The following is a 26,026-nucleotide window of genomic DNA, read 5'->3' as shown; positions in this document are numbered from 1 at the left end:
AGGTCCTTGTTAAACATTTCTTGTATTTTCTCTATTCTATTTCCAAGATTTTGGATCATCTTTACTATTATTATTCTGAATTCTTTTTCAGGTAGACTGCCTATTTCCTCTTCATTTGTTAGGTCTGGTGGGGTTTTTGCCTTGCTCCTTCATCTGCTGTGTGTTTTTCTGTCTTCTCCTTTTGCTTAACTTACTGTGTTTGGGGTCTCCTTTTCACAGGCTACAGATTCGTAGTTTTTGTTGTTTTTGGTGTCTGTCCCCTGTGGCTAAGGTTAGTTCAGTGGGTTGTGTAGGCTTCCCGGTGGAGGGGACTAGTGCCTGTGTTCTGGTGGATGAGGCTGGATTTTGTCTTTCTGGTGAGCAGGTCCACATCTGGTGGTGTGTTTTGGGGTGTCTGTGGCCTTATTATGATTTTAGGCAGCCTCTGTGCTAATGGATGGGGTTGTGTTCCTGTCTTGCTAATTGTTTGGCATAGGGTGTCCAGCACTGTAGCTTGCTGGTCATTGAGTGAAGCTTGGTCTTGGCGATGAGATGGAGATCTCCTGGAGATTTTTGCCATTTGATATTACATGGAGCTGGGAGGTCTCTTGTGGACCAGTGTCATGAATTTGGCTCTCCCACCTCACAGGCACAGCCCTGATGCCTAGCTGGAGCACCAAGAGCCTGTCATCCATGTCTCAGATTAAAAGGGAGAGGAAATAGTAAGAAAGAAAGAAGATAAAATAAAGTAAAATAAAATAAAATAAAATAAAGTAAAATAAAATAAAGTCATTAAAATAAAAAATAATTATTAAGAAAAAAGTTTTTTAAGTTAAAAAAAAATCTAAAAAATGGACAGACAGAACCCTAGGACAAATGGTAAAAGTAAAGCTGTAAAGACAAAATCACACACAGTAACATACACATACACACTCACAAAAAGAGAAAAAGGGCAATATATATATATATATATATATATCTTTGCTCCCAAAGTCCACGTCCTCAATTTGGGATGATTTGTTGTCTGTGCAGGTATTCCACAGATGCAGGGTACATCAAGTTGATTGTGGAGATTTAATCTGCTGCTCCTGAGACTGCTGGGAGAGACCTCCCCCACTCTTCTTCATTCTCACAACTCCCCAGGTTCAGCTTTGGATTTGGCCCCACCTCTGTGTGTAGGTCACCTGAGGGCATCAGTTCTTGTTCAGACAGGATGGGGTTAATGGAGCAGATTCGGGGGCTCTGGCTCACTCAGGCTGTTGGGAGGGAGGGGTACGGATGTGGGGCGAGCCTGCCGCGGCAGAGGCCGGCATAACGTTGCACCAACCTGAGGCACGCCGTGTGTTCTCCCGGGGAAGTTGTCCCTGGATCATGGGACCCTGGCAGTGGCGGGCTGCACAGGCTCCCGGGAGGGGCAGTGTGGATAGTGACCTGTGCTCGCACACAGACTTCTTGGTGGCGGCGGCAGCACTCTTAGCATCCCATGCCCGTCTCTGGGGTCTGCGCCTAGAGCCCGGCTCACGCCCTTCTCTGGAGCTCCTTTAAGTGGCGCTCTTAGTCCCCTCATGCACCAGGACATACAGAGGGAAGAAAAAGTCTCTTGCCTCTTCGGCAGCTCCAGACTTTTTCTTGGACTCCTTCCCGGCTAGCTGTGGCACACTAGCCCCCTTCAGGCTGTGTTCACACAGTCAACCCCAGTCCTCTCGCTGGGATACGACCTCCAAAGCCCGAGCCTCAGCTCCCAGCCCCCGCCTGCTCCGGTGGGTGAACAGACAAGCCTCTCGGGCTGGTGAGTGCTGGTCTGCACCGATCCTCTGTGCGGGAATATCTCCGCTTTACCCTCCGCACCCCTGTGGCTGCGCTCTCCTCCGCGGCTCCGAAGCTCCCTGCTCTGCCACCCGCAGTCTCCGCCCGTGAGAGGGCTTCCTAGTTTGTGGAAACCTTTCCTCCACAGCTCCCTCCCACTGGTGCAGGTCCCGTCCCTATTCTTTTGTCTCTGTTTTTTCTTTTTTCTTTTGCCCTACGATGTATGTGGGGAGTTTCTTGCCTTTTGGGAGGTCTGAGGTCTTCTGCCAGCGTTCGGTAGGTGTGCTATAGGAGCAGTTCCACATGTATATGTATTTCTGATGTATCTGTGGAGAGGAAGGTGATTCCACATCTTAGTCTTCCACCATCTTGAAGCTCCTCTCTCCTTATGTTTTTTTAATTTCACAGAGTGTTACTACTTATGACGGTAGGTCTTGACCTGCTTTAAGGTTTTACTTCAATTTATCTGTTAAATAGTGATGCCATTTGTTAAGGCGTATTTTCCTCTGATTTCTTTTTAGAAATCAATGAGCCATTTATTTTGCATTGTTTCCCCAAAAACGTCCTGACAAATGGGTAGTTTATTTTTCTTTGAAATTATTCAAAATGTTATAAGCCAAACATCACAAAGCTTATTTATAATGTGATCTTGTAATTACATATAATGTGACCTTGGAGTACCATACAAATGATATAGCATTACGTTATATTCTCCTAGCTATTTTTTCCCCGCTTTAGAAATAAGATAATTCAGCATGACCTTCATACTGCCAAACTATTTCCAATAATTGACATTCCCTGATGGGAATAATCATTTTTTGACTATGAATTTGCTTCACTCACTTTAAAAATTTATAAATAAATGCACTTTTTTAAACTAACCAACTGCCTCAGCTGGCATTTGTAACCACACACAAATCATGCTCACAAAACTTTCCTATAATAACCATTTCATGTTAAGAACACCTGCTTTCTCAGAGCTGAGAGAGCTTCAGGCTGTATCAAAGTTTCTTCAAAGCCTTCAGACTGTGGTTTTACTATTCTCCTTGCATGAAATCTATGTCTGTGATTTCTTCAAGATGTTAACAATATACATGCTATGGCTTTTGCTCATACCTTTGGGTTATGAGAAAATTCTTAGATGTTCTTCTGTATCAATTCCTTATGAATCCTCTTTACTGAGAATATGCTTTCTCAAAACACTTGTGATAACAAAAGGCTCATAATGCATTTCACATTGCTCACAACATTCAGCACCTGGCCTTCACCCAACAAGAAAAATTTAAAATGTGAAAGGTCAAACCTGGTTCAAAGGAAGGGTAAAAAAGAAGGAAAAAAAAACAGGAATAATAATGGTTAAGTATATTTTTCCCTTTTTTGGATGTTTGTAGTGAGGTTTGAATATTTCTTTAACAAATATTTCTTTAACCAAATGAAATAAAACAAAATTGAGGTTTTTTCATATTCAGTAGTCTACATGTATTTGATCCGGCCTGGAAAACTTCATAAATTATTTTTTTTAATGAAAAAGAAAATAATATTATGTAAAATCTGAGGCAAGTATTTAAGCACAGCAACGACCAGAATTGAACAATCTTGCCCTCATATTTGGATCACCAGATATATATTTCCCTGAATAGGAGATAATAAAAACAAAAATTAAAAAACCAAATGATTTATTAACTTTATTTATAACTGTACAACTTTGAATGTCAGAGAAAATCCACGCTCTTCCTTAACTTTTAGCTGATTCCACATAAGATAATGAATGTTCCAAGAAGCATTGGCACCTCCTTCCCTGCCAGAGGTAATGATTAACTTGTGAGTGTGCATGTTTTTCAGGTGAATAATGTTTGGCAACAGTGGTGGATCAAACATTTTGGAGTATTTTATTGCCTTTTTTAATGAATAGTATAAAATACTTATCAGCATTGAAATATATCTGCCTATCTAACAAAAATTTAAATGGCATAAGTGGTGAACTATTTACAAATATGTGTTATTTGTGTTATGTTGTTCTGCGGGTTGAGGCAATATTCTTAATTAGCTTTAGTAAAATGTGACTTAGAAATTGGAGTTGAATAAGTCAGTTAGTATAATACAGGCAAAGCATTTATTTGTTTGGGTTTTTAATTGAGATAGTAAAGATTTTGAAAATGTATAGGCATAGTTTCAAATCTTCTTTTTCTAGGAAAATTACTTAATCACTGCCCAATTACTGTGCCTTTTGCAGTCATATTTAACCCTTCCTGAGAAGATTCTACTCTGTAGGTTATATAAATGTTTTGTTCTAGTTCTTTTTGAATACAAGATTCCACAGTAATATTTACCCACATTCCAGGTCCCTTGGCTATTCATATGACCGCAAAATAAGCAAGAAAATAAAGGATAAGAAAGATAAAATAAATGCATTCAACTTTCTAAATGCTTAAGAAATATATTATTTCTTCAGCAGTCTTTTGAATGTCATTCATACAGTTACTTTTCAAATTTCATTTACTTTAATTATACACAGTGTACTTGCTATAGGGTATGTTAAACGTTTCTCTAAATTCTTCTCTTGTGTGTATGTTTTTTTCCCCAGTTACTGGCTGACAAACAAAGTTCCCATCAAAAGACCCAGCACAGGTCTTCTCATGTATACCCTAGCCACAAGATTCTGTGATGAAATTCACCTGTATGGATTCTGGCCATTCCCTAAGGATCTGAATGGAAAAGCTGTCAAATATCATTACTATGATGACTTAAAATACAGGTACTTTTCCAACGCAAGCCCTCATAGAATGCCATTAGAATTCAAAACATTAAATGTGCTACATAATAGAGGAGCTCTGAAACTGACAACAGGAAAGTGCATAAAGCAATAAAGCACATCTGAAACATACAAACAGACTGAATATGCACTTCTTTTCTGAAGATGCTTCCTAAGATTTGAAAACAGGATCCAAAACAAGACTGGGTTTCAGCATCCACCACTTATCTGAAAGGTGATAAAGGACGTTCATGAGAAATGCACTACCAACTGATGAAATACCTGCAAAGTGCTCTGAAAATTAAGTATTTTGACTTCAAGGGTCCTAGTAAGTGCCACTTCCACTAAGAACACAGTTTGAATGTATAATCAGTAGTGTTTACAAGATCCAACAATGCACTCGTCATTAGTTAATGAAGCAAAAATGTTCATCACTGTTGGGCTGCCACTGCAACGCCAAGCACATGAGAAGAGGAACCCAGGAACACAACTCAGCCCTTGGGGAAACGGAACCATCCTGTCAGCAGAAATCAAGATGGAAACAGTTTGAGCAGTGAAATCCATAAGATTAAATAACTCAAGTAAATGCCTTCAGTCAGGATTCTGAGTCTGATCATGAACTTTATGTTTTTGTTTCTGTTCTGTTTGCCTTCTGGAATCTCTTTTGGTTTGGGTACTGGGGTGCTTCGAAAATCCTTCTGAGATAAAAATGAATGAGATAAATAACCTTCAAGTGATCATTTTTAAAGTTCTTATATTTTTAAAGGGTTATCACACAATGACTTTGTAAAAAAAGTTTTATTTTGCACAACTCTAAACCTCCAGATTTTTTCCCAACGGTGTAGAAGGTACCAGATAAACTGTATCACTCAGTAATTTTGAGCCATTCTAAAGGAAAGATAAACTCTGTCATTTGAGATGGTAAAATTAGCAGGAAAAAAATGTTCTTTTGGTACCAAAGATTATACTGATGTGTCTACACAACAAACCATTTTCCTTTCCTGAAAATAACATATTAATATATTATTATGCTACTAAAGTGAAAGTTGTCTCTAGGTATTTAAAATTTTCCAAATTCAAACTTTATTTTTATTTGAAGGAAGGTTCCACAGCTTTTACACGTCATAATGATTTTGTGGAAGCATTTTGCCCATTAGAATAAAGGTTTGATAGGGCTGAAATGTGACTTTTCTTTGATATCCCCCTTGTTATTCAGATGGAAAGATTGGCATGCTCGCTAGATTATTGTTAAATTTTCTTAGTGCAGAAATAATATGATTAATAGAGTATTGTTTTCATCATGGAGATGATTAATTTTAAGAGGTTTAACAATGAAACTGTACATCAGTATTTTGCACTTCAGATTAATTAAATTGACCAATATTTTTTCTATAGTTAAATTTATTCACATTATCACATCAATGTGTTTTCAGAGAAACACATGAAATTATTTATAAAGTGATTTTTAAACATTTTTAACACATAACAGAATTGAGCAATAGGCCAATTTCTGGTAATTACTATGCTGGTAGGTAATTCTGATGGTAAATTGTTTCTTTAGAAAGCAGAAATACTGCATTCCCATTTCTACTCTTGACGTGAAACAACATAGATTACTTCTTGTTTCTTAGGGAAGGCAGTCTGAGAAAAGAAGAAATAGCGTGAGGAATATATATGTTTTGTTTCTTAGGGAAGACAGTCTGCAAAAGAATGACTAGCATAAAGAATATATATATATATATATATATATATATGTTATCAAGAAAAAGGATATTCACAGTACTACAGTTCTCAATATATTAATAATATGTGGTATTCTTTTTAAAAATATGATAGAACCTTGAGATACAGAAGATTATATTTCCTGAGAATTTATGTGTCTCTAAGAAAACAAAATAGAATCCATAAAATAGAATCCATAAAGACACATAGCTAAAAATGGATAGAATATGATGTACTTTTATCATTGAACCTCTTACCTCTTGGAATTTTTTAAAGTACTAGATACATACTTTGAATGTAAAGTTGAAAAGTCTGATTTACCCAATGAATCTCAAAAGTAGGTAATTACTTAATTTGGACTATTTGCAGACAAGTTGTTTGAGTAGCCTTTAATTTGAATTCATTAAAAATTTTGAAGTCACAAGTAAATTCTTATAGATAAAATACATGTCAGAACTAATTAAAAGTATGTCTTAAAAAGCAGCAGCAAGATACCTTGCCATTTTTACTGCATTTTCAACAAATGTGTTTAAACAATTTTAAGGCCACAGCAAAAGCATCCCAGACATTCACTGTTCTGTGCATTGTTTATCTCATAGATGCATTGAGTAGTGCCTTTTTAGCTTCACATTGCTTTGTTACCCTATGCTTTGTGTTCTCTAAATACAGTGCCCAGTTCTGAAAATGCTCAGCATTTAAAAAGGGCTTCAGTATCGACTGAGACTACTTTTGTTCATCTCAGGGAACTTTCAATACTCAAGAATGAATTCAATTAAAGGCATTTAGTGTTCAAAGAAGACAAACTGTACAAGACCAATTCATTCCCTGTTGTATACCTTTCCATCTCCCCTTCCCCTTCGCGATCCACTGTGGCCTTCTTACGGGGATAGGGCAAGGAAATCACTGAAGGCTAACAGCAAGAATAAGAAAAAGAATTGAGATTTAACCGATCAGGGGGCAAAAGGGATAATGATGAAATCAAATTATAAATACATACTTGAAATATCTGGGTTTTTTCTTTCTTTTAAGACTATCATACGTTCACTTCTTTAATATTTTATTTCCTTTTCACAATTTAAACCTGGACCTGGCAATGCTCAGGCAGCTGATTGTGAAATATTCCTGTCCTTTAGAGAACATGGTTGTTACTGTGCTGTTGACATGAAGAGGCCATGGAAACATTTTCATCATTATTACCCAGCCTGTTCTATACTTAAAATTAAGTTGCTGGAATAAAAATAATAAATCAGTAACAGACTTTTCTGGGCAAATCTAATGATTCAGCCCACAGGACTGATGAAATGACTGTGGAAGTTTTTCTGTCTGAAAGAAGGTGCTGGGCATTCAAATGTCTTTATGTATTGTATATCATATGAAATATATATCAGTTGCTAATGGGAATTTCTACATATATGCTTACAGAAACAATTTATTTAAATAATGCTATAGGTAGTGTACATACCAACTAGTTATTAAGCTACTACACAGGAAAAGGGTGAACAAAGTAATTTATTTCTAATTGAGCCAGTTAGTCATAATGCACACAGTGTGGTATTTGGTTCATGAAAGAATTGTTTTCATGTGTTTATTGTTGGAGTATCTATAATTGTGGAAGGGGTGTAGGAAGAGTTATGTATAGTTAGTTGTTACCTCTACAAGTTTGAGAGTTTCCCCATCAGACATCAATATACCAACGTTTGACAGATTGAGCAAGAGAGGGTTATTGTTCCTATTCGATGGAAGAAAATCCAAATAAAGCCCACCTAGAAATAGATATTTTATTATATATGTGTTATAGATATATCTACATAGTACAAATAGACATGTGTGATGCATATATACAATGTTATATATGTGTGTCTGTGTGTATACACACTTAGTCTGTAATATACACACACTAGATTTGTGTTATGCTAATGTCTTCGGGTCCTGCACTGTGAAGCACTCTGGAGATAAGACCACTTTAGAATAAAGAAGTTCTTTTGAAACTTCAGTTGCTAACCAGCTTTAAAGGGATCTATTTATAACTGAATTCTACATTGTTCATACCTAGAGTTACAATAAGGGTCTAGTGTATCCAAATCTTTAAAACAAAAAAATTAAAAATTAAAAAAATGTCTTCAAGCTGGCAGTGTATTTGCATTGCAGTTTTCACATTGTGGCTCCAGACTCTGTGTCTCCCCATTTAAGTAGCACTTTTTAATAAATACTGTTTCTTTGTGTAGGCAAAAGCACAAGTGTTTCAAATGTATATAGGAGGGGAAAAAGAGTTTACAGAGATAGTATTGCTGCACAAGATAATTGCTACTGAGTATTTCTTACATCATTTGTGGAATTGAAAGATGAGGTTTATTCTGTCAAGTTCATTCTGTTCAACACTGTTTCCCTTTTGTTTATGTGTAGCAATTGGGTGTTACCGTTTTATCATTTGTAAAACTGTAAAATAAATTAAACCCCCATTTTTTTTTCAATTTTTCTCTTATCTCTTATATCTAAGACCTCTGTTCCACTTTACATGTCAACATAAGGTAGTGTAAAGCTTTAACAAGCTTTAGCTAGTGCTTCTGTTTTCCCTCCCTCTCAGCCCCAGCCATTGGCATTTGGCAACTCATTTATTTAAAGTGTATACCTGACAATATGAACAATATCAAAAGCCCATGAACATCAGGAGATCCTCAACAGTTTTCTGTGTAGTGCATTGTTTGTGGTTGAGGGAATGGAGTGTTACACAGGTTACAGTCATTTATATCCAATTTGTATTCAGTCAGTGGGTCACTCCAGCTTCGTGGCTGAAGAAACCAGTGGCTCCTTACACATTGCACATTCTTATGGCTGCCCTGTGACTTGTGATGTTGACCGCTATTACACTCACTTGCTGCTGTTTGCAGTTCACCTTCCAGGGGATGATTCTGTAAACCACATATTTAAATCTTCCATGGCTTTCTAGAACTGGCTACTCTATGTTTTCAGACTGCACTATTTTCTCCAGAAATTATTAACTTTGTTTTCATGAGGTTACTTTTAACCTTTTGTAATTTTGAAACATTTGCTAGAGACCAACAATGAACCATTAACAATGGTTGATGAATATCAATCTTATTTGTATTTGCATAATTAACTTTTACTTTCAAAAATCCATATACAGTGGGGAATCCCTTTGTATTCTTGGGATATAATCAGACCTCATCCTGAGCCTGTGCGATATGAGCTGTAATATCCCATTTTTATAGATGTGAGATTATGTGATTTGCTGAAGGTCACAAAGCTCAGAAGTGAGAAAACAAGGATTTGAATCCAAGTGGTCTCTCTGACTTCAGCGTCCACCTTCTTAATGATCAGATTTCAATGCCAGTACTTTTTAAGTGGGAAGAAGATTCCTGGGAAACTTAGTTTGCAAATAAGTCATTATTTATGGAGTACAGATTAAAAGTGGAGGTAAGTCTATAGGCAGGGTATATAATATAGACTTTGGAGCAGTCTAATAAATGAAAAAGAAACGATTATCTCTAATAACAAGAAGAACTGTGCCTTCCAGGGCAGTGTCTCCTGGATGGTGCTGCATAAATAAACACTGATAATTCTTGCTCCAAACTCTTCCTGTATTTTTTTCATGCAAGCTGGATTACTGTTATGTTAGAATCTAACTTTATGTATCACAAAATTTATCATACTGCAGTTATTTTAGAGTCTAATTATGAGATTTCTATACAAACATTTTAATTGAATCTGGGTGTTTCATCTCCATTAGCAATTTAGCATTAGATGATATTTACAGAAATATCTGAAGGTTGAAATTCTGCAGATGACTAAGTTCATCCATTTTATATTCTTTTTTTTTTTTTTTACTAGTTTCCTTCTTTTCCTGAGAATGGAAGTAACCTAATCTCCAAATTAAGGAGCAGTTTAATGATTTCCCCTATATACTGGTTTCATCGTGCATGAGTTCATGAAAGCAAAACAAACAAATAAATAAATAATCTCAGATAGAAGACTATAAGTATTATCCAATCCATTCTTAAAAGATAGATTTCCGTCACTTAGGTACTTAATTTCTGGAATCTCTATCAAATTATGTGAAGAATCTAATGCTAACATAAATATCTCTTTTAAAAATATTTTTGCTTCCAGATTGCTGATTTCTGACTCAGTCCCCAAAGTGGAATTTCTCAAGTGAACACAAGAGAACACTGGTCCAGGACATGCTCCACAAAAATGTGCTCAGTGGATGACCACTCTGTATATCTCTTCCTTGGAGATTCAGAAAATACGTTAACATAGAAAAAGATCAGAGAAATCTTGAGATAAGAGAGATATTTCTATTGTTTAAAAAGTCATGGATAATTTTGTTTATAACTTCCATTAAGTATGAAATTATGTTCTTCAGAACAGATTTTGGATAACACTTCTGAATACAGCAAACAACACAAAAGAAGAGAACAATAAGAAGCTTCAGTTAGAAAGGTCTATGCTTACTTTGTTGAGTGTTTTCTTTTCCCACAGACCAAAATATTTTTTGAATAATATTTTCAAATAGGAAAATATTTTAAACATGTATTTATTCTCTAAACTTTTTACATTAATTTTTACAGTAACAATTACTCTCTTTTCTAAAATAGTAATCATACCATGACTACATTCCTAAGAGCAGTCCCAAACCTAAACTTTATTGCTTGTACTGGGCAATACACAAATTAGTGAGCTTTAAAACATTAATAGCACAGGAAGGAAAAAACATCCTATGAGGTGCTAATTTGCATTTTCTGGAACAACTCAGTGTATTATAGTAAGCTGTGTCTCTGCTGTCTGTCCAGCCCAGCTTCCTTCGCTCCAGCCTCCATCACCACACAGATGGGCTGTCTATGAGCACATCTGCCAGTGCTGGCAAAATGTAAACACACTCAGCTGGTAGCAGATGTTTTCCAGGAAAGATCGCTACCACCAGAGTTGTGCTGCTTTGGATTCTATGTTTGTCCATCTCTGTGATTTGGGCAGATGGTCATTGTATTCAAATAGATCGTTTGTCTCTCAGGTAGAGAACAATAACAGGGTAGATGCAGGCTCCAATGTGTAATATTTACCATGTACATATATGAAGAAATGTTTCTGAAGGCTCTCCTAATAAGTCAATGTTTTTCTTCTTTAAAATACGGGCTTTTATTTTATGACTGTTATTTGCTGAGCTCTCAAAGGTAAAACACAGGCTTAGTAAAAGAAAAGTACGAATACTTTCTGCTTTTCTACAGACATTGTAATTGTTAGTATTCTTGTGAGTTGTTAGAATAATCATCTGTATTCATGGTTCACAGTCCTACTCTTTATCAATAAACTGGGCATTCATTTATGGGGTAATTTTATTTAATTCTATAGACACTGATGGCATGTTTTCTTATGTGAGTTTATCAACTTTTTTAATATGTATGTGCAAATCTTGATAGCATGTAAAATCTAAAAATAATTTATAAAATGGTTACATTTATTCAATATTTGTAAAGTAATACTACCTATTAGGCATTCTATGAAACATGAGGAATACCTTTTCTAATGGTTATAAAACTTTAGATGAAAGAGACAAACATGAAAATAAATAAGCATATCCTTTGGTGGCAAGTGTTCTATTCCTAGAGTGCCCAGAGAGTTAGGGCAGTACAGAAGGTGCCAGGCAGAGAACACAGGCTACTTTGAAGGTGATTTGTAGTCAGGTGGTAAAATCAAGACAGACAATACTCCATTAACACAGAAGACCCAGTGGGGTTTTTTGTTGTTGTTGTTTCTTTTTTTGTTTTTATAATCTAATGAGTAGGGTTTGAGAAACTATTATCCTAAAAAACTGAAATATTCAACAATCGCTGCTTATGGAATTTACACAATTTCCACCCCACTCCTGACCATACTTCCCCAGAATCATTGTTGAATTACAAGTTTTAATAAAGCTGAAATTCACCCTAAACCAAGCACTTACTACCAAGACCAAGTAACCGCAGACCAATTGAAATTATCCACTATACAAAACCCTCCACTTCCAAATGTCTCTGTCTTAATATTTACTTTGTATTTCCAACTTGAAGGAATGCCCATAAAAGAAAGCATCTTGTGCTTGCTTACAAGTAATGACTTTTTTTTTTTTTTTTTTTTTTGCAGTACACGGGCCTCTCACTGCTGTGGCCTCTCCCGTTGCGGAGCACAGGCTCCGGACGCGCAGGCTCAGCGGCCATGGCTCACGGGCCCAGCCGCTCCGCGGCATGTGGGATCTTCCCGGACCAGGACACGAACCTGTGTCCCCTGCATCGGCAGGCGGACTCTCAACCACTGTGCCACCAGGGAAGCCCCCAAGTAATGACTTTTTAAAGTGATTTATTTCTGTCACTTCAATACATGTTTCCAAATTACCATGACTTTTAAGTTTGATTTTGTGATGATTCCAGAATATGAAAATCCATATGCCCAAACTTTCCAAGATGTGGAATGCGAGCCTTCTTAATACTACCTTTCATTCAATGACCATGCCTTCTCTCTTCTCTGTGGGCTCCTTTTTTTATGTCCTTACCTAAAATGTGTTTCGGTAAGATTTTTCATGTCTTCTTTTATCACCACACCTCTAGAGATCTTATCAATTCCAATGCTTTGTAAAGTGGCAGATGTATGGACATGTGGAGATAATAAAGTTAAGGAATCTATTCATAGGAAAATGTGCATATGTATGTCATATTCACAGTATAGGTTCCTTTTAAAACACAACTCAAAGGGGTTTTAATGTAAATAGTCTATTGGGCAAATGCTTCCAGGAAGCAGAAGTGTGGAACCAGGGTACCATAGACTGAATATATGTGTCCCTACAAAATTCCTATGTTGAAACCCAATCTCCAATGTCATGGTATGTGGAGGGCCTCTGGGAGGTGATGAGGTCATGGGGGTGGAGTCCTCATGAATGAGATTAGTGTCCTAATAGAAGAGACCCAAGAGAGCTCCCTCACCTCCTACATCATGTGAGGACACAAGAAGATGGCAGATTTTGAACCAGGAAGCAGACCCTCAAACCACACACCAATCTGCTGGTGGTTTAATCTTGGACTTCCCAGTCTCCAGAACTGTGAGAAATAAATTTCTGTTGTTTATAAGCCACGTAGCCTTTTATATTTTGTTATAGCATATTGAGTGGGCTAAGACATGGGGAAAGTGTAACAGTAAAGGAGAGAAAGCCTATGATATGTTTTCAAAGATATATTTTCAAATTGACTGCTTCTGTGAATACTGAGTGTGCAATCCCACTTGGACTATCTGAGGAAATTTATGATAAGGATCTCAGGATTCAAGGGGTGTAAAGAGGAAGCAATTACCCATCAGATTCTACCTTCCATTGAGAGTTTCTTTATGAGTCATAAATTCCCTGAACTTCTGAGTTGCACATATGAATTCTAAGCTAGGTCCCACAGGTGTCCCAAAGCATATGCTAGAAAAGCACCCAAGGAGCATGCAAGGTGGACAATGCACACTTGACATGTCTGCACAATATTGTTTGCTGAATTAGTGACTGAAATGAGAGGTGAGGCAGAGAAGAAATGAGATACTACACAAGGTGTTTACTACAGTCCTTCCAGGGCACCATTTGCATGGGCTTGGGCCCTCCATTAATTCCAATCCATAACCAACTCTCCAAATTGTTAGTTGTCTGTAAACTTTATAGAAGAATTTATACGTGAGGATTAGTTTGGCAGCTATAGTCCCATCATCTGTAAATCATTCCATGTCATAATTGGTATTCATCATCTTCTTTCCCAGAGCTCCCTCACTACAGCTAGTGTGGGTTTCTTGCCCAAGGTGTGACCCAAATCTTCAAGGAGTCTGAGCACTTAGTTGACTTGTCTGTGGCAGACCCTGATTGCTGCAATCATCCACCCATATTTATTTCTGGGCCCCGAAGCACCAAGACACACCCAGTGAATCTTCCTGGTCCCAGATATACCCTCCCCCTTCCCCATCAAATAACACCGACTCTAACTCTTTGTCATGATCAGTGTCAATACCCTGCCAGCATCAGAACCTCTTTCCTTCCTATTGGTTCATTGGCGTGAGCAGCCCAATTTGATAAGGCAGTAATTCTAGCTTCCAGTTCATTGAGATCTTTACTGTGTCCCCTGGAAAAAACATTCCCACAGTAGAAATCAAGGCTTATAAGCTCAGAGAGTCTAACTTGTGAGTACATGAAACACAATTTTCAAAATGGATTGACAAGGATAATGGGAAGAGGAGCCAATGGTACCTTTATTAGTTGGTTATGAAACTGATATTCTAGATATTAGGGACACAGCACCAAATATTGGACATTAGTTTAATGGATATTGCACATCTTAAAGAACAGCATACCAAACCTGCTCTGGCTCTGAACTGTCATTTTACTGAACAGTTAAGAGGTAGTTCCATTATCACATTAGTCTGGCACTTTGTGGTGATAAGGTGTGTAATGAGACAAGTAGATTCTATGGTAAGTCACCCGTTGCCTCACCTTTTTTTGCCATAAAATTGTCTTGTTCATCTGAGGAAATTTGCAGGATCCCATCCCAATGAATTAGGTATTTTGTAAGAGCCTGGATGGTAGGGTTGGCAGAAGTACTGTATGTGGGAAAGCAAATTCATATCCAAAATTGTGTCAATTCTGGTGGGATTAAATCACTGCCTCCTCCAAAGTTGAAATGGTCTAATTTCAACATGCTTCCAAATTGTTCAACTTGAGGGCCTGCACTGGTTGCTGCCATTGACAGGTTATCCATCCAGCAGTGGCAATAGCTAATCAGCCATAGGGAGAGGAAACCCACATTGTTGGGTCCATGAACAGTTCCATCTCAGCCACCATGGACAATCTGTTCATCGGCCCATTGCACAAACATTGTGCTGGCTTAGAAATGAGCTTACTGACATCGGCAGGATGGGTCATCTTGTCCACCTAGCAGTTGAACATCTCTTCTGTGATAGAGGTTTTATGTCTCTGTCAGACATTAATATGAGATGCACAATAATCCACAAACTTTGTGCCTTCCCCAGATCCATCTGCGTATAATACTCCAGACTTCCTTTTTTCTGTCTTCCAATCTTTGTCTGTCTAGGTCCCAAGTCAACAAAGTGAATGACCAAGGATACTACTCCCAACTCTGCTCACTGGAAGGATTTTCTCTCACCACTGTCCTGTAGGACCATACCTAGACTGGCTGAAGTGCAGCAGGTGTACATTTTCAGCTTACATCAAGCTATTAAGCTGATCCATCTGAGAACCAGACTAGAATTTTCCCTCTCTGTCACTTGTTCATAGGGAACTCCCTAAGAGGCCATAGATGTGAGCTGAGGGATAAACAACAGTTCATTAGAAGTAGTTGATATGGGACTTCCCTAGCGGTCCAGTGGTTAAGACTCCGCCCTCCCACTTTATGGGGCTCGAGTTCCATCCCTGGTTGGTGAACTAAGATCCCATATACCAACTGGCAAGGCCAAAAATAAATAAATAAAAATAAAGTAGCTGATATGGAATTCTGGGCCACCCAGTGAATTCAGATGGTATACTAACTCCAGTAACAGGTAAAGGGGAAATGGTCATTTTAAGGACAACAGTATTGAATGGCTATTGTTAAGCACCATAACTGATGCCCTAGAAAAACATAATAAAAAGCTATTAGTAATTGACAGGCAACTGAAAAGTAATAGAAAGATAAAGAAAGGGACTCCCTGGGAGATCACACAGATGCCTTCTTCTTTTGAAGTCAGAGAAGGCTGAGGACCTGGTCCAAAACTTAATCATCTGACTACTCCAGCTGCAAAGAAGGTAAAACTCTCAATCAAGGAAGCTTGTTTTTATCAAAATCAGGGCCTTGGTTGGGAAAAACATCAGGGACACATAGGTTGACGTCTCCCAAAATATTGAACTCATAGATTTTCCTGAATAACCTTTAAAGTGTTCAATAGCAACATAGAGCTAATGACTATTGACTTGGAGAGCATAGCTCCAGACAGTCCTTCTTTGATAAATTGTGGGGGAATTTCACAGTCAATAATCAGGTTGTGTCTATTCAGGAAGGATCCCAAGGCTGTAGACAAAAGGCCTGGTTTGGCCTGGCCTGGCTCTTGCACTTGCTGTGAAATCTCTGCTTTTCAAACTATCTGTTAACCAGAGAGAATAATCATACCCTCGTATAGTCAGGCACCTAGACATGCTAAGATGTGATAATTAATATAAAATAATTTTACTGGCAAGAAGAACTTGTGATGTACTGTGTACTGAGGGTACTAGATATTAGAAATGTTTCCAAGGAACTAGTTTCTCATAACAAATAACCTTATTTGTTAATAGAAACCTTAACATATATTAACGTATGTTCATAACAAAATAGAATATAGAACCCTTGATTTCCCATGTTAATTTTACTGCATGTTTATATCACTAAATCACATATGGTTTATTATGCATGGTTTTAATCTCAATAAAAGTAGAATCAGACCTTATCAATTTACCAATGGATTTTTCTCTAAGCATGATAGGTATGGGTTATATTTATGTTGATGCATGTAGGCACTATTATGAGTTATTTTCACTACTATTTAGTGTTCTATTGTATGAATGTAAATTTTAAAAATCCTATTTGTTGGAATACTCCAATGAAAGAACATCCTCCCTCCAGCTTTCCAGATGCAAAGCCAAAATTTCTCTGCCTGTGTCAAGATGTACTCCACATTCCCATCTGTAAGTCTCAAGTCAAAAAGTTATTTTAACTGCAGGTTGATCCTCCATGTAAACATTCCTCTTACCACAAACATTTAATTCCATTCACTCCAAGGAAAAGGGGTATCTCAAGGAGAAGATGCCCTCAGAGTGACCAGGAGCCTGACTGCATGAAATGATAGCTACTATAGATCTAAATGTGGTTTTCTATCACTCTTTCCTTATCAACCCTTCAGGAATTTGTATCTTTTTCTCTCTTTAATTGCATTCTTGACACTTAAACTTCATGGGCCAAACAGTATGTTCTAGCCATACTACAGTTTTTCAGCACCATCCTTTTTTTCCATTTCTACTCATCTATTACTTTTATCTAGAACCCCCTTCCTGGCACCCACTACATATTCTCTGACTATTATCTGTTTTTCATTTGGGTCTCAGCTCAAACATCAAACTATATTTCCCATACCAAAGCACTGTCCAAACTTCATTATTATTACTTATTGAAAGCTGTCAAAACTCTTGACAGCTTGGGGACAGAGATTGTTTTGTATCAGTTCTGTATCAGTTCTGTGTGTTATGACTAGAGTGCCTCTCACAGTACCTGGCACATAGTAGGTCTGTGATACTTTTACTTGGATGAATTATTTAATTACAGTGTTTCCTTGATTCCAAGGCACCCGCATTTTAATATTCTAAATCTCTAAAGTCAGGGTGTTTTTTAGCATTGGTAATGTTTACAGATGAATTGTAAGATTTGTTTATTTTGTTTTACTTTCACCTAAAATTACAGTTTTACAATTGAGGATGTATTTGATTCTACAAAAAGATGGCAATTAATGATGGAAATTCTTGAAGTTTGAAATTATTTTCTCACTGTAGTGTTTGATGAATAATAAATAGTAAGTACACTAATAATGTGAAAATGAGTTAATTATTAATAATCAATTAGTACTGACCAGATCTTTTCTGTTATCTTGGTATTCTCAAGAGAAGTTGATTAACTGTTTCTTTCATGCAGCATTAGCTTGTTCTCATACCACCAATTGCTGCAACTCAAAATTTGATCAACTCAAGACCTCAAAATTTTTTGCTGGTGTTATATGTTAATATCACCAGGTTATCCACAAAGAAAATCTTTGTAGCTTGAGAGAGGAACATAAGTTAGCTCTAGCCAGGCAAGAAGTACATTCTTTAGAGAACTTACCCCTAAAAATGTACAGTGTCATATAGAATAAAAAATAGAAACACTACTATGTAGTAAAAAGTTGTAAGAAAGCAAAATAAGTTTCCAAGATGAGTTAGTATTTTTTAAATCAATCATCAAATCCTTTTAACAAAATCGTGTTCGCATGAGGCTGGTTATTTTCATACTGAGTAATCTAGCATTGGCCACAACACTCAGGCCATAAACACTCTGTCCTTTCTGTCTGGACCAAAAATGTTTCACCATATATTTAAATCTAAATTCTTTGATTTGCCATTTTGAGTAACAAAAACACTAGAAACAACCTGCAGATGACCCAGAAGGCATATCCTTTCATCTGAAGGGAAGGGGTTGTGGACTCCTTTTAAGGCAGAAGCTGCTTGTGCATATTGACTCTGCAGCTGCACCAGGACACAGGGGTCCCTGGCAGTGTCTCATTCTAAAACCAGGCCCTCCAGAGCTTGGTGGGAGAGGATGCTGGTCTCCTTGCTCTGCACCTTCAAAGCTAAGCAAGTGCTCCCTTCCCCTGGACTCCAGACTTTCCTGAAAAGTCAGATGCCAGGTGTTCAACCTTGATTCCAGCTCTGGGAAGAAGGCCTGGACACATGGACATTAGCTCCTGTCCTCATCTCTACCCCACCCTTGTGATAAGCCTTCTGCACCAAGGAACCTAGCCTGTCTTGGGATTCACAGGATGATCCGAAGTATGAGAAATACATCTAGGTCATCTGGTTCCAATTGAGACCTAAAATACATTGCATTAAACCCAGTGCCCAGCATCAAATGGTCATACTCCTATAGGTTTTGACAATGTGGACAATTCTGTGAAAAAATACAGTAAGACCCTCCTTCCTAAATCGGGGACAAGCTGAAGTCATGGGGATTAGCCTTATTTTGAACTCAGGTTCCAAAAGAGTAACTTTCAAATGAATCTTGAAGCTAAAATAAAATGTATATATCCAAGTAGTGGAAATTTTAGAGTGAAAGTACCAATCTTCCCATCTCACTGAGATGCAAAGTCAGTCCTAACGGTGGCCCTACACAGTCTGCAGCACTGAACCTCTCACATACTACTATTCCTCTCCCTCACTTCATGCCAATCACACTGGCCTCCTAACACCTACGCCTGTTTCTGCCTCAGAGCCCTCGTACTACTTACTGTACCCTCTTCCTCATGTTCCCTCTCCCCCTGGATATCTCCATGGCTCACTTCCTCTTCACCTTTTGTTCTTTTCCCAAATGTCACAGTCTCAGTGGGCATCTCCTATTTACATTATGTTAATTTATACCCATCTCCCCTTCCCGCTTTATGTTTTTCCCCAACACTCATCACTATCTGATATCTATATGTTACTTCTTGCTTATTGCCTACTTCCCTTTACTAGAATGTTAGCTTTGAGACTTTCATCTTGCTTCTATTATTCACTTCTCTATTCATAGCATTAGACAGTGTCTAGCATGTGGTAGGTGCTCAAAAATAATTTTTTGAGAAAAAGAAACATTTAAAAAATATTTGAAGGTTTAGGGTTACCATGAAGGTTACCATATTCAGGTCTGTAATTTTGCTTGCTGAAAAGAGATTAAAGTGGGAAAACATCCTACAGTCTAATTCCGTAAACCCATTATTTATGAATAAAACTAATAATTTTGTCCATTGGAATTCAGTGTAACATAGAGTATTGATTTTTAAAATTACCTAAATCTATAGGTTTTTTAAAAAAATTTATGTATTTATGTATTTATTTTTGGCTGCATTGGGTCTTCGTTGCTGTGCATAGGCTTTCTCTAGTTGTGATTGGGGGGGCTACTCTTCGTTGTGGTGCGTGGGCTTCTCATTGTGGTGGCTTCTCTTGTTGCGGAGCACAGGCTCTAGGCACGCAGGCTTCAGTAGTTGTGTCACACAGGCTCAGTAGTTGTGGTGCAAGGGCTTAGTTGCTCTGCAGCATGTGGGATCTTCCTGGACCAGGGCTCGAAACTGTGTCCCCTACATTGGCAGGCAGCTAAATCTATAGATTTTACAATGTTGAGCTCACATTTCACATTTTCATAAATTTCTCATACATTAAATTCAAGGTATCCTTCATTCACTTGTTCACCTTTTAAATAAAGGGTTATAAAATGCCTTCTCTGTGGCAAGCATTCTCAACAACTTCAAGGTATTACAAGTCATTTTGGCCTGTGATGGGTGACTTTTTAAAACAAAACAGCAACAAACAATAAACATAGACTTACTGATCTTACAGAACTTGACTATGCAAATATGACAAAATAAAATGTGTTTACCTTAGCAGTGCCTATTTTCTCTTCATTCATAATGTCAGATATGCTCCTGTAAGAATATCTAAGACATAAGGAGTCTTCTGACTTTTTAAAATAGGCCTTCTACTAAAGGATAGAACATAAGTGTGCTTCTCAGGTTGGGGGAGAGAGTGCTAAATTTCTACATGGATAGACACCTGTGCACGCAGTGATGTTTTTGGCTGTGTTTCTTTTCTAGTTTTAACTTTGTCATGCTGGATTTCAATTTTTCACTATGAAAAGACCTTCATATGTTTTCAACTAATATAGATAAAAGTAAACTTTTTTAACCAGATCCAATTATGGACAAATGGCACAATTGAATTTAAGTTACAGTGTGTCTTAGAATAGGGAAAAATATAGTACAAAGAGGAAAGGAAAATTTATTTTTTATTTTTTCTAGAAACCTCCTTTTCTTCAGACAATGCTTAGTTTCAGGGAGGCTCCAGTAGGTTTTAGGGGAGGGGGGTTTACTAGTTTCAGGTGAGTAGAGAAGAGTTTAAATTTAATCAAGCTTGTTCAGCCATCCTTGGCTAGGTGCTAAGTGATTCTATGAATCATTAAAAAGAGAGAGCAGGAGTAGGGTAGGAGGTAGATTTCACTACAGAAGGTAAGTTCCAGACAAGCACATCCACATGGAAGATATATATGTTTCACCAATTTACGGAAATCCTTATAATATTAAGCTGCACAGAATTTCATTGAGGCTTTTATTCAGGGGTAATAGATTCAAAAGAACTTACCCGACTCAGTTCTTCAAGCTTGCTTTGCCATTTGCACATGGAATTAACTCATAGGAAGTAGTTGTATAGTAAAATGCATAAAATATAAAACCAGCCGGTCAACTAGATAGATATGGGATTGTAATTACTACCAGTTAGGGTGAGATGCTGCTCCAGTTCAGAGTCAAGAAATCAGTGTGATGCTATGTATGGTCAGGACAATCAAGGTGGCCGTTCCCTTGCTCTCTGTGCATCCCCTGCCGAACCAGTGCCTGCTTCACCTACACCCTACTCACCTGACTGACCGTCCTACATATTTGCCCCAGGCCGAGCTAGTGATTGTTCTTATCAAAGGGGCAGTGAGGAGGGCCTTGCCCCTCTGCTGGTTTCCCTGGTAACCAATGAGCCCACCTGCCATCACTTTCCCCTATAACTGGTAATCTCCCATTCCCCCAGGAGCGAAGCCTGCAGCCATGTCCTGCCCGCCGTTTGCTGCACACAGTGGAGTGTCACTCTAGGACCTTGCTTCAGATGTGTAAGCTCCCCCAACCATTAAACCACTGATGTCTCTGCCACTGACTTGGGGGTCTTTCTTGGGTCTTGAAGCTGGGCAAGTGCAGGCCTTGGAGGCCTCTGGGGTGCAGCCCAACGTGCTCTTTATGTTCTCCAGAACATACGATGCAATCGTGTTTTTCTATCATCTATTGCTCTTGGAAGGCAATTTGTTCCAGGAGCTATGCAGTTAGTAGGAAAAAATTAAAATGCCCCCACCTATTCCTAATTAAAATTAAGAGAACTCCTTGTCATGTTGAGTGTATTTAGGCATAAAATAACAATCATTGTGACATTAAATTCTCATTACTCTATTCCCCAGTGTGCTCTTTTTACATATATCTGTTGAAATGCTGACTGCTAACAATCTTTCTTTAAATGCCATTCCCTTGTTTACTTTCTCTTCTTACGTCACCAACACCGCATCTCTTCTCTGTTATGAAGTTTGAAATTCAAGAAAGAACTAAAAACAAGAGAAGCCCAAAGCCAAGATGAGAAAGAATTGGTAAAATCACTCTCATACTAATCAGCTTTCTGAGAGCCCATTTCAAGTGTCAGGAGGCCGCAGTGACTGTGGAAGAGGCATGTGCTTTGCTGATGGGGAGGAGCCGGGGCAGTTAGTTACTCTAGAGCCGCTCTGTGCAGCCCCAGCAGGGGGAATATAGGAAAGGACCCAGAAGTATAGACCGTCCAGCCTCCCACCTGCGGTTCAGGTGAGCACTGATGCCTGTGAGTGCTGCACAAGGCCTCCTGAACGGCTGAGGCCAGCTTCCTGACAATGTCCTGAGAACTTGCTGCTTTCTGTTACACACAATGCCCCTGAACTTTGCTGCCCTTTGCTCTCCGGAAAAGCTGACTTGTGCAACCTTGGACAATGGAGCTTACAGGAAGCATGCTGGCCTCATTGTCTCTATAAAAAGTCCCTTCTGAAGGAAGTCAGTCCACAATATCATTATCACTCCCTCTAGGACCCTACTGCAGGGTCAGCACTGCAAATGAGTCCTGCACTGCAGACAGGAGAAAGAGATAATAATATTTGACTTCAAACCTCCCAGAGATTTTCATTAAAAGATAAATCTACCTGAATCTATTTTGAGCCTGGGTTTTTATAACACAATAATAAAAGGGGCAGAGTGTGAAAAAGACTACATTTCATCCACCGCATTTTTCCTAGCGCTCCTTCTTAGTCTATAAATGCATTTGGCAAGTCTGAAGGCAATTGGAAAGTGTGTAGCATATGGTTGCTTTGCAGCCAGGTGAAATATTGCTCAATCAAGTTAGAAAATTTAAGACCTGACTCTCCCAGAGAGAGCTTCTTTGTTCATTTCTGAGAAGACAGCAGAAGTCAACTTGTTCTCCATCTGAGTCTCTTCATGTGAAGTGACAACATGATCAAGGGCTGCATTGTGTGGAAACACGGTAAGTGGCAGAATGTCACCTACTATTTCAAAGCTATACTTCGGGGCACCTGAGAGTCTGAGAACAGGTGATTCAGTGCGGAAACCTGCCTTCAATAAGTGATGTGTCTCTGATCACACTGCTTAGTGATCCTTTAGGGACAGACTTCTTGAAGGAGGTCTTCTGCTGCAAAGAGTCAGGTCAGAAAAAATAAAATCACATGGGAAGGCATAATTCTGATGGAATAATAGGCCACACATTTCCTGGGTTGACATATAAAACCTGATAGCATTTAAATATTAATGTGTTTCTAACATTTTAAAAGACTTTAATATATAGGTAATATGAATTATGGTTAAAATGAATGTGCCATGAAGCATTGGATTCCAACTAAATAAATATTTGTTAGAATAATGATATCAATATCACTAAAATATGGATAGCCTCAAAGGTACTCTGGATAGGTCAACCACTAATGACAAACTGACAGCATAGGCATACTAACTGCTCCGGACATACTGGTTATTTATTTTTAACATAATAGCTAGCTACTCTTTAAGCATGGATTGTTTGACCATCGAGGATATGCTGAACTTCCCAGACGGATTCACAGCTCCAGATATAACAACTTCTTGGGACTAATTTATAGCCCCTACTTGAGCCTAGTACCCATTTGTTCTGTCCCAGGGGCAAAGGGTTAAGGAGGAGGAACTTAGGTCATTCAGAATATCCAGCAGACCATATCATACCCTCGTATTTTCCCCAAGTTTAACAGCTGCGGTTTTCATTGAACATTTGTGTCACTGACCCCATGCCTACCTTCTATTAATCAGGTGAAAACTATGTCTATTATACCACAAATATCAATATTTGTTTACATAATCTCTTCTGAACTCAGCCTGTGAATTACTACTTTGAACTTTATATAATATTTTAAAGGGTATGTAAAAATTGGCTGCACCTCTGGGTATTTTTTAGGGGTATTTCTTTGAAAGAAAATGTTTCTATCTTCCAAAGCCTGAATTACATATGGGCAACTATAATTTACTTTTATGAGATTCCAATGAAGTCCTATATTTGCTGAAGATTATTAATAGTGTTAAAATAAAAATAGAGCATATTCATAGTTTGTTAATAATTATTAAGATCTTCTGAAACAGTATATGTTGTGTGAGAGACAGATATTTTAAAATCTGACATGTCAGCACCATATTCCTAAATCCTCATGTTGTACCAGTTATATCATAGACAAAAGCATTTATTAAGTGAATGAATGAAGCAATGGTTCCTCTCTCAAGAAGGTTCTATACCAGGTGGGAATATGAAAGAATGGAAGCACAAGATAGGTGTCATGTTAATAACACTAATGTGTTAGAGAAAGACAATATTGAGGGAGGTGGTATTGCAGACGAAGATGAGTTTTAAGTCACATACCCCTGATTTGAAAGCCCACCTCTGTTACTGACAGGTATGGTGACATTGGGCATGTCATTTTTCTTTTTGAGCCTTAGATTTCACATCTGAGAGATGGGTATAATCAAAGCCCATAGCTTGCCATCACATGGCTACTTTAAAAACTAAAATAAAACTTGAAGGCTAGTGGAAATCAGGGAACAGTTGAAGAAGGTGTGGACTATAAGCTGAGATTTTAAGAATGGATAAACTTTTAGATAAACGAAGAAAAAAAATGAAGTTTGATTCCAGTTGGAGTTGCAAAAAAAGAGTAGAGAAGAAAAGTGCTTATGTGGTAAAAATAGTTAGGAAGCTATGTGGTAGTTTGGGGAAACACAATGGTACCTTTGAATAAATCACAGTGATGATTGGATTGCATTGCATGTGGGTGAGTCATGGTCTGTGAAATGAGATGGAGAGGGATACAATTCATTGAGACAAAGAACACCAGAAAAGGATCAGACTGGGAGAGTCGTAAATGAAGAGCTCTGTGTATAAGTTGAATTGCTAGAGCTTTTTGACTTTAACATGGAGCTATTAAGGAATCAGTTGAATACAATAAATGTATTGAGCTGGGGCCTAGAGGCTTTAGTTAGAGAGGTGATTGGTATTTAGGAGCATAATATGGAAGCAGATACACCGAGGAAGAGATATTTCCCAAGCCCTACATGATCAGAAAGATCTGGATGCCAGAAATATTACATAGGATACATATGTGAAGTTTATGGATGGGGAGCTGAAATTAGAACTAGAACCATAAGAGAGGTCTGATGCTAAAGAAATGCATTAAAATTTTTCAACTTAGTAAAATTTGAAGCCATAGGAGTATATAAAAAGTATGAGGGAGAAAGCATAGAAAGAGAATGGAAACCTGGCAGAAGTCCCCATTTACATAGCAGAAGGGGAAGGAGGAGCTGAAACAGGAAATGAAGAAGGCATGAGTCAGTGGGAAAAAACTAAGTACAACTTCACAGGGATTGAAGGAAAAGAGTTTTAAGAAAAGCCTGTGAACAGTTACAAGAGAAACCAAAGAGAAGAGACATAGCCCGCGAAATTGACAATTTTATCATGATTGAAGGCAGTGATGGAGGCCAGAGTCAATTTGGCAGGAATTTTTTAAGTCTTTAGATACTTTTCAAAATATTTACTGTTTTCTGAAGGATCCAAAATCTTTCTAATAATCGGTATTTCTTTATCTTCGGGTTCAACATGAAATATTAGAAAAACAAAGTATTTTCTTTTTAATTTCACCATTACAATGTACACATGAAAATATGTTACAAACATAAATGATACTAGTCATATATGTTAACAATTCTCTGAATTACATCAAAATTAGCATCTCCATTTCCAGCTATTCTACCACCAAGGAGATATCAAGTGACTTGCCATATTTCTTCCAGTAAATAAGAGACCAAATGGATCTATCATTTTATATG

The 26,026-nt window shown here is 37.9% G+C and overlaps 1 protein-coding gene across 2 annotated transcripts in view; it reads left to right on the top strand.

Annotated features, from left to right (window-relative positions):
* Positions 1-8,727, top strand: part of ST8SIA4 (ST8 alpha-N-acetyl-neuraminide alpha-2,8-sialyltransferase 4) — a 109,059-nt gene extending 100,332 nt beyond the window's left edge. Inside the window, exon 5 of one of the 2 annotated variants that reach the window (XM_059063097.2) lies at positions 4,370-8,727. In XM_059063097.2, coding sequence (XP_058919080.1) covers positions 4,370-4,652 — 283 coding nt within the window. In that variant the 3' untranslated portion in view covers positions 4,653-8,727. The remainder of the gene's footprint in view (positions 1-4,369) is intronic. The other variant, XM_067031385.1, reaches the window with a different exon arrangement.
* Positions 8,728-26,026: the final 17,299 nt, after the last annotated feature.

Source organism: Kogia breviceps, chromosome 4 (genome assembly GCF_026419965.1).
Source record: "Kogia breviceps isolate mKogBre1 chromosome 4, mKogBre1 haplotype 1, whole genome shotgun sequence".
NCBI classification, from domain to species: Eukaryota; Metazoa; Chordata; class Mammalia; order Artiodactyla; family Physeteridae; genus Kogia; species Kogia breviceps.
This window is presented reverse-complemented; position numbering and strand designations above follow the sequence as displayed.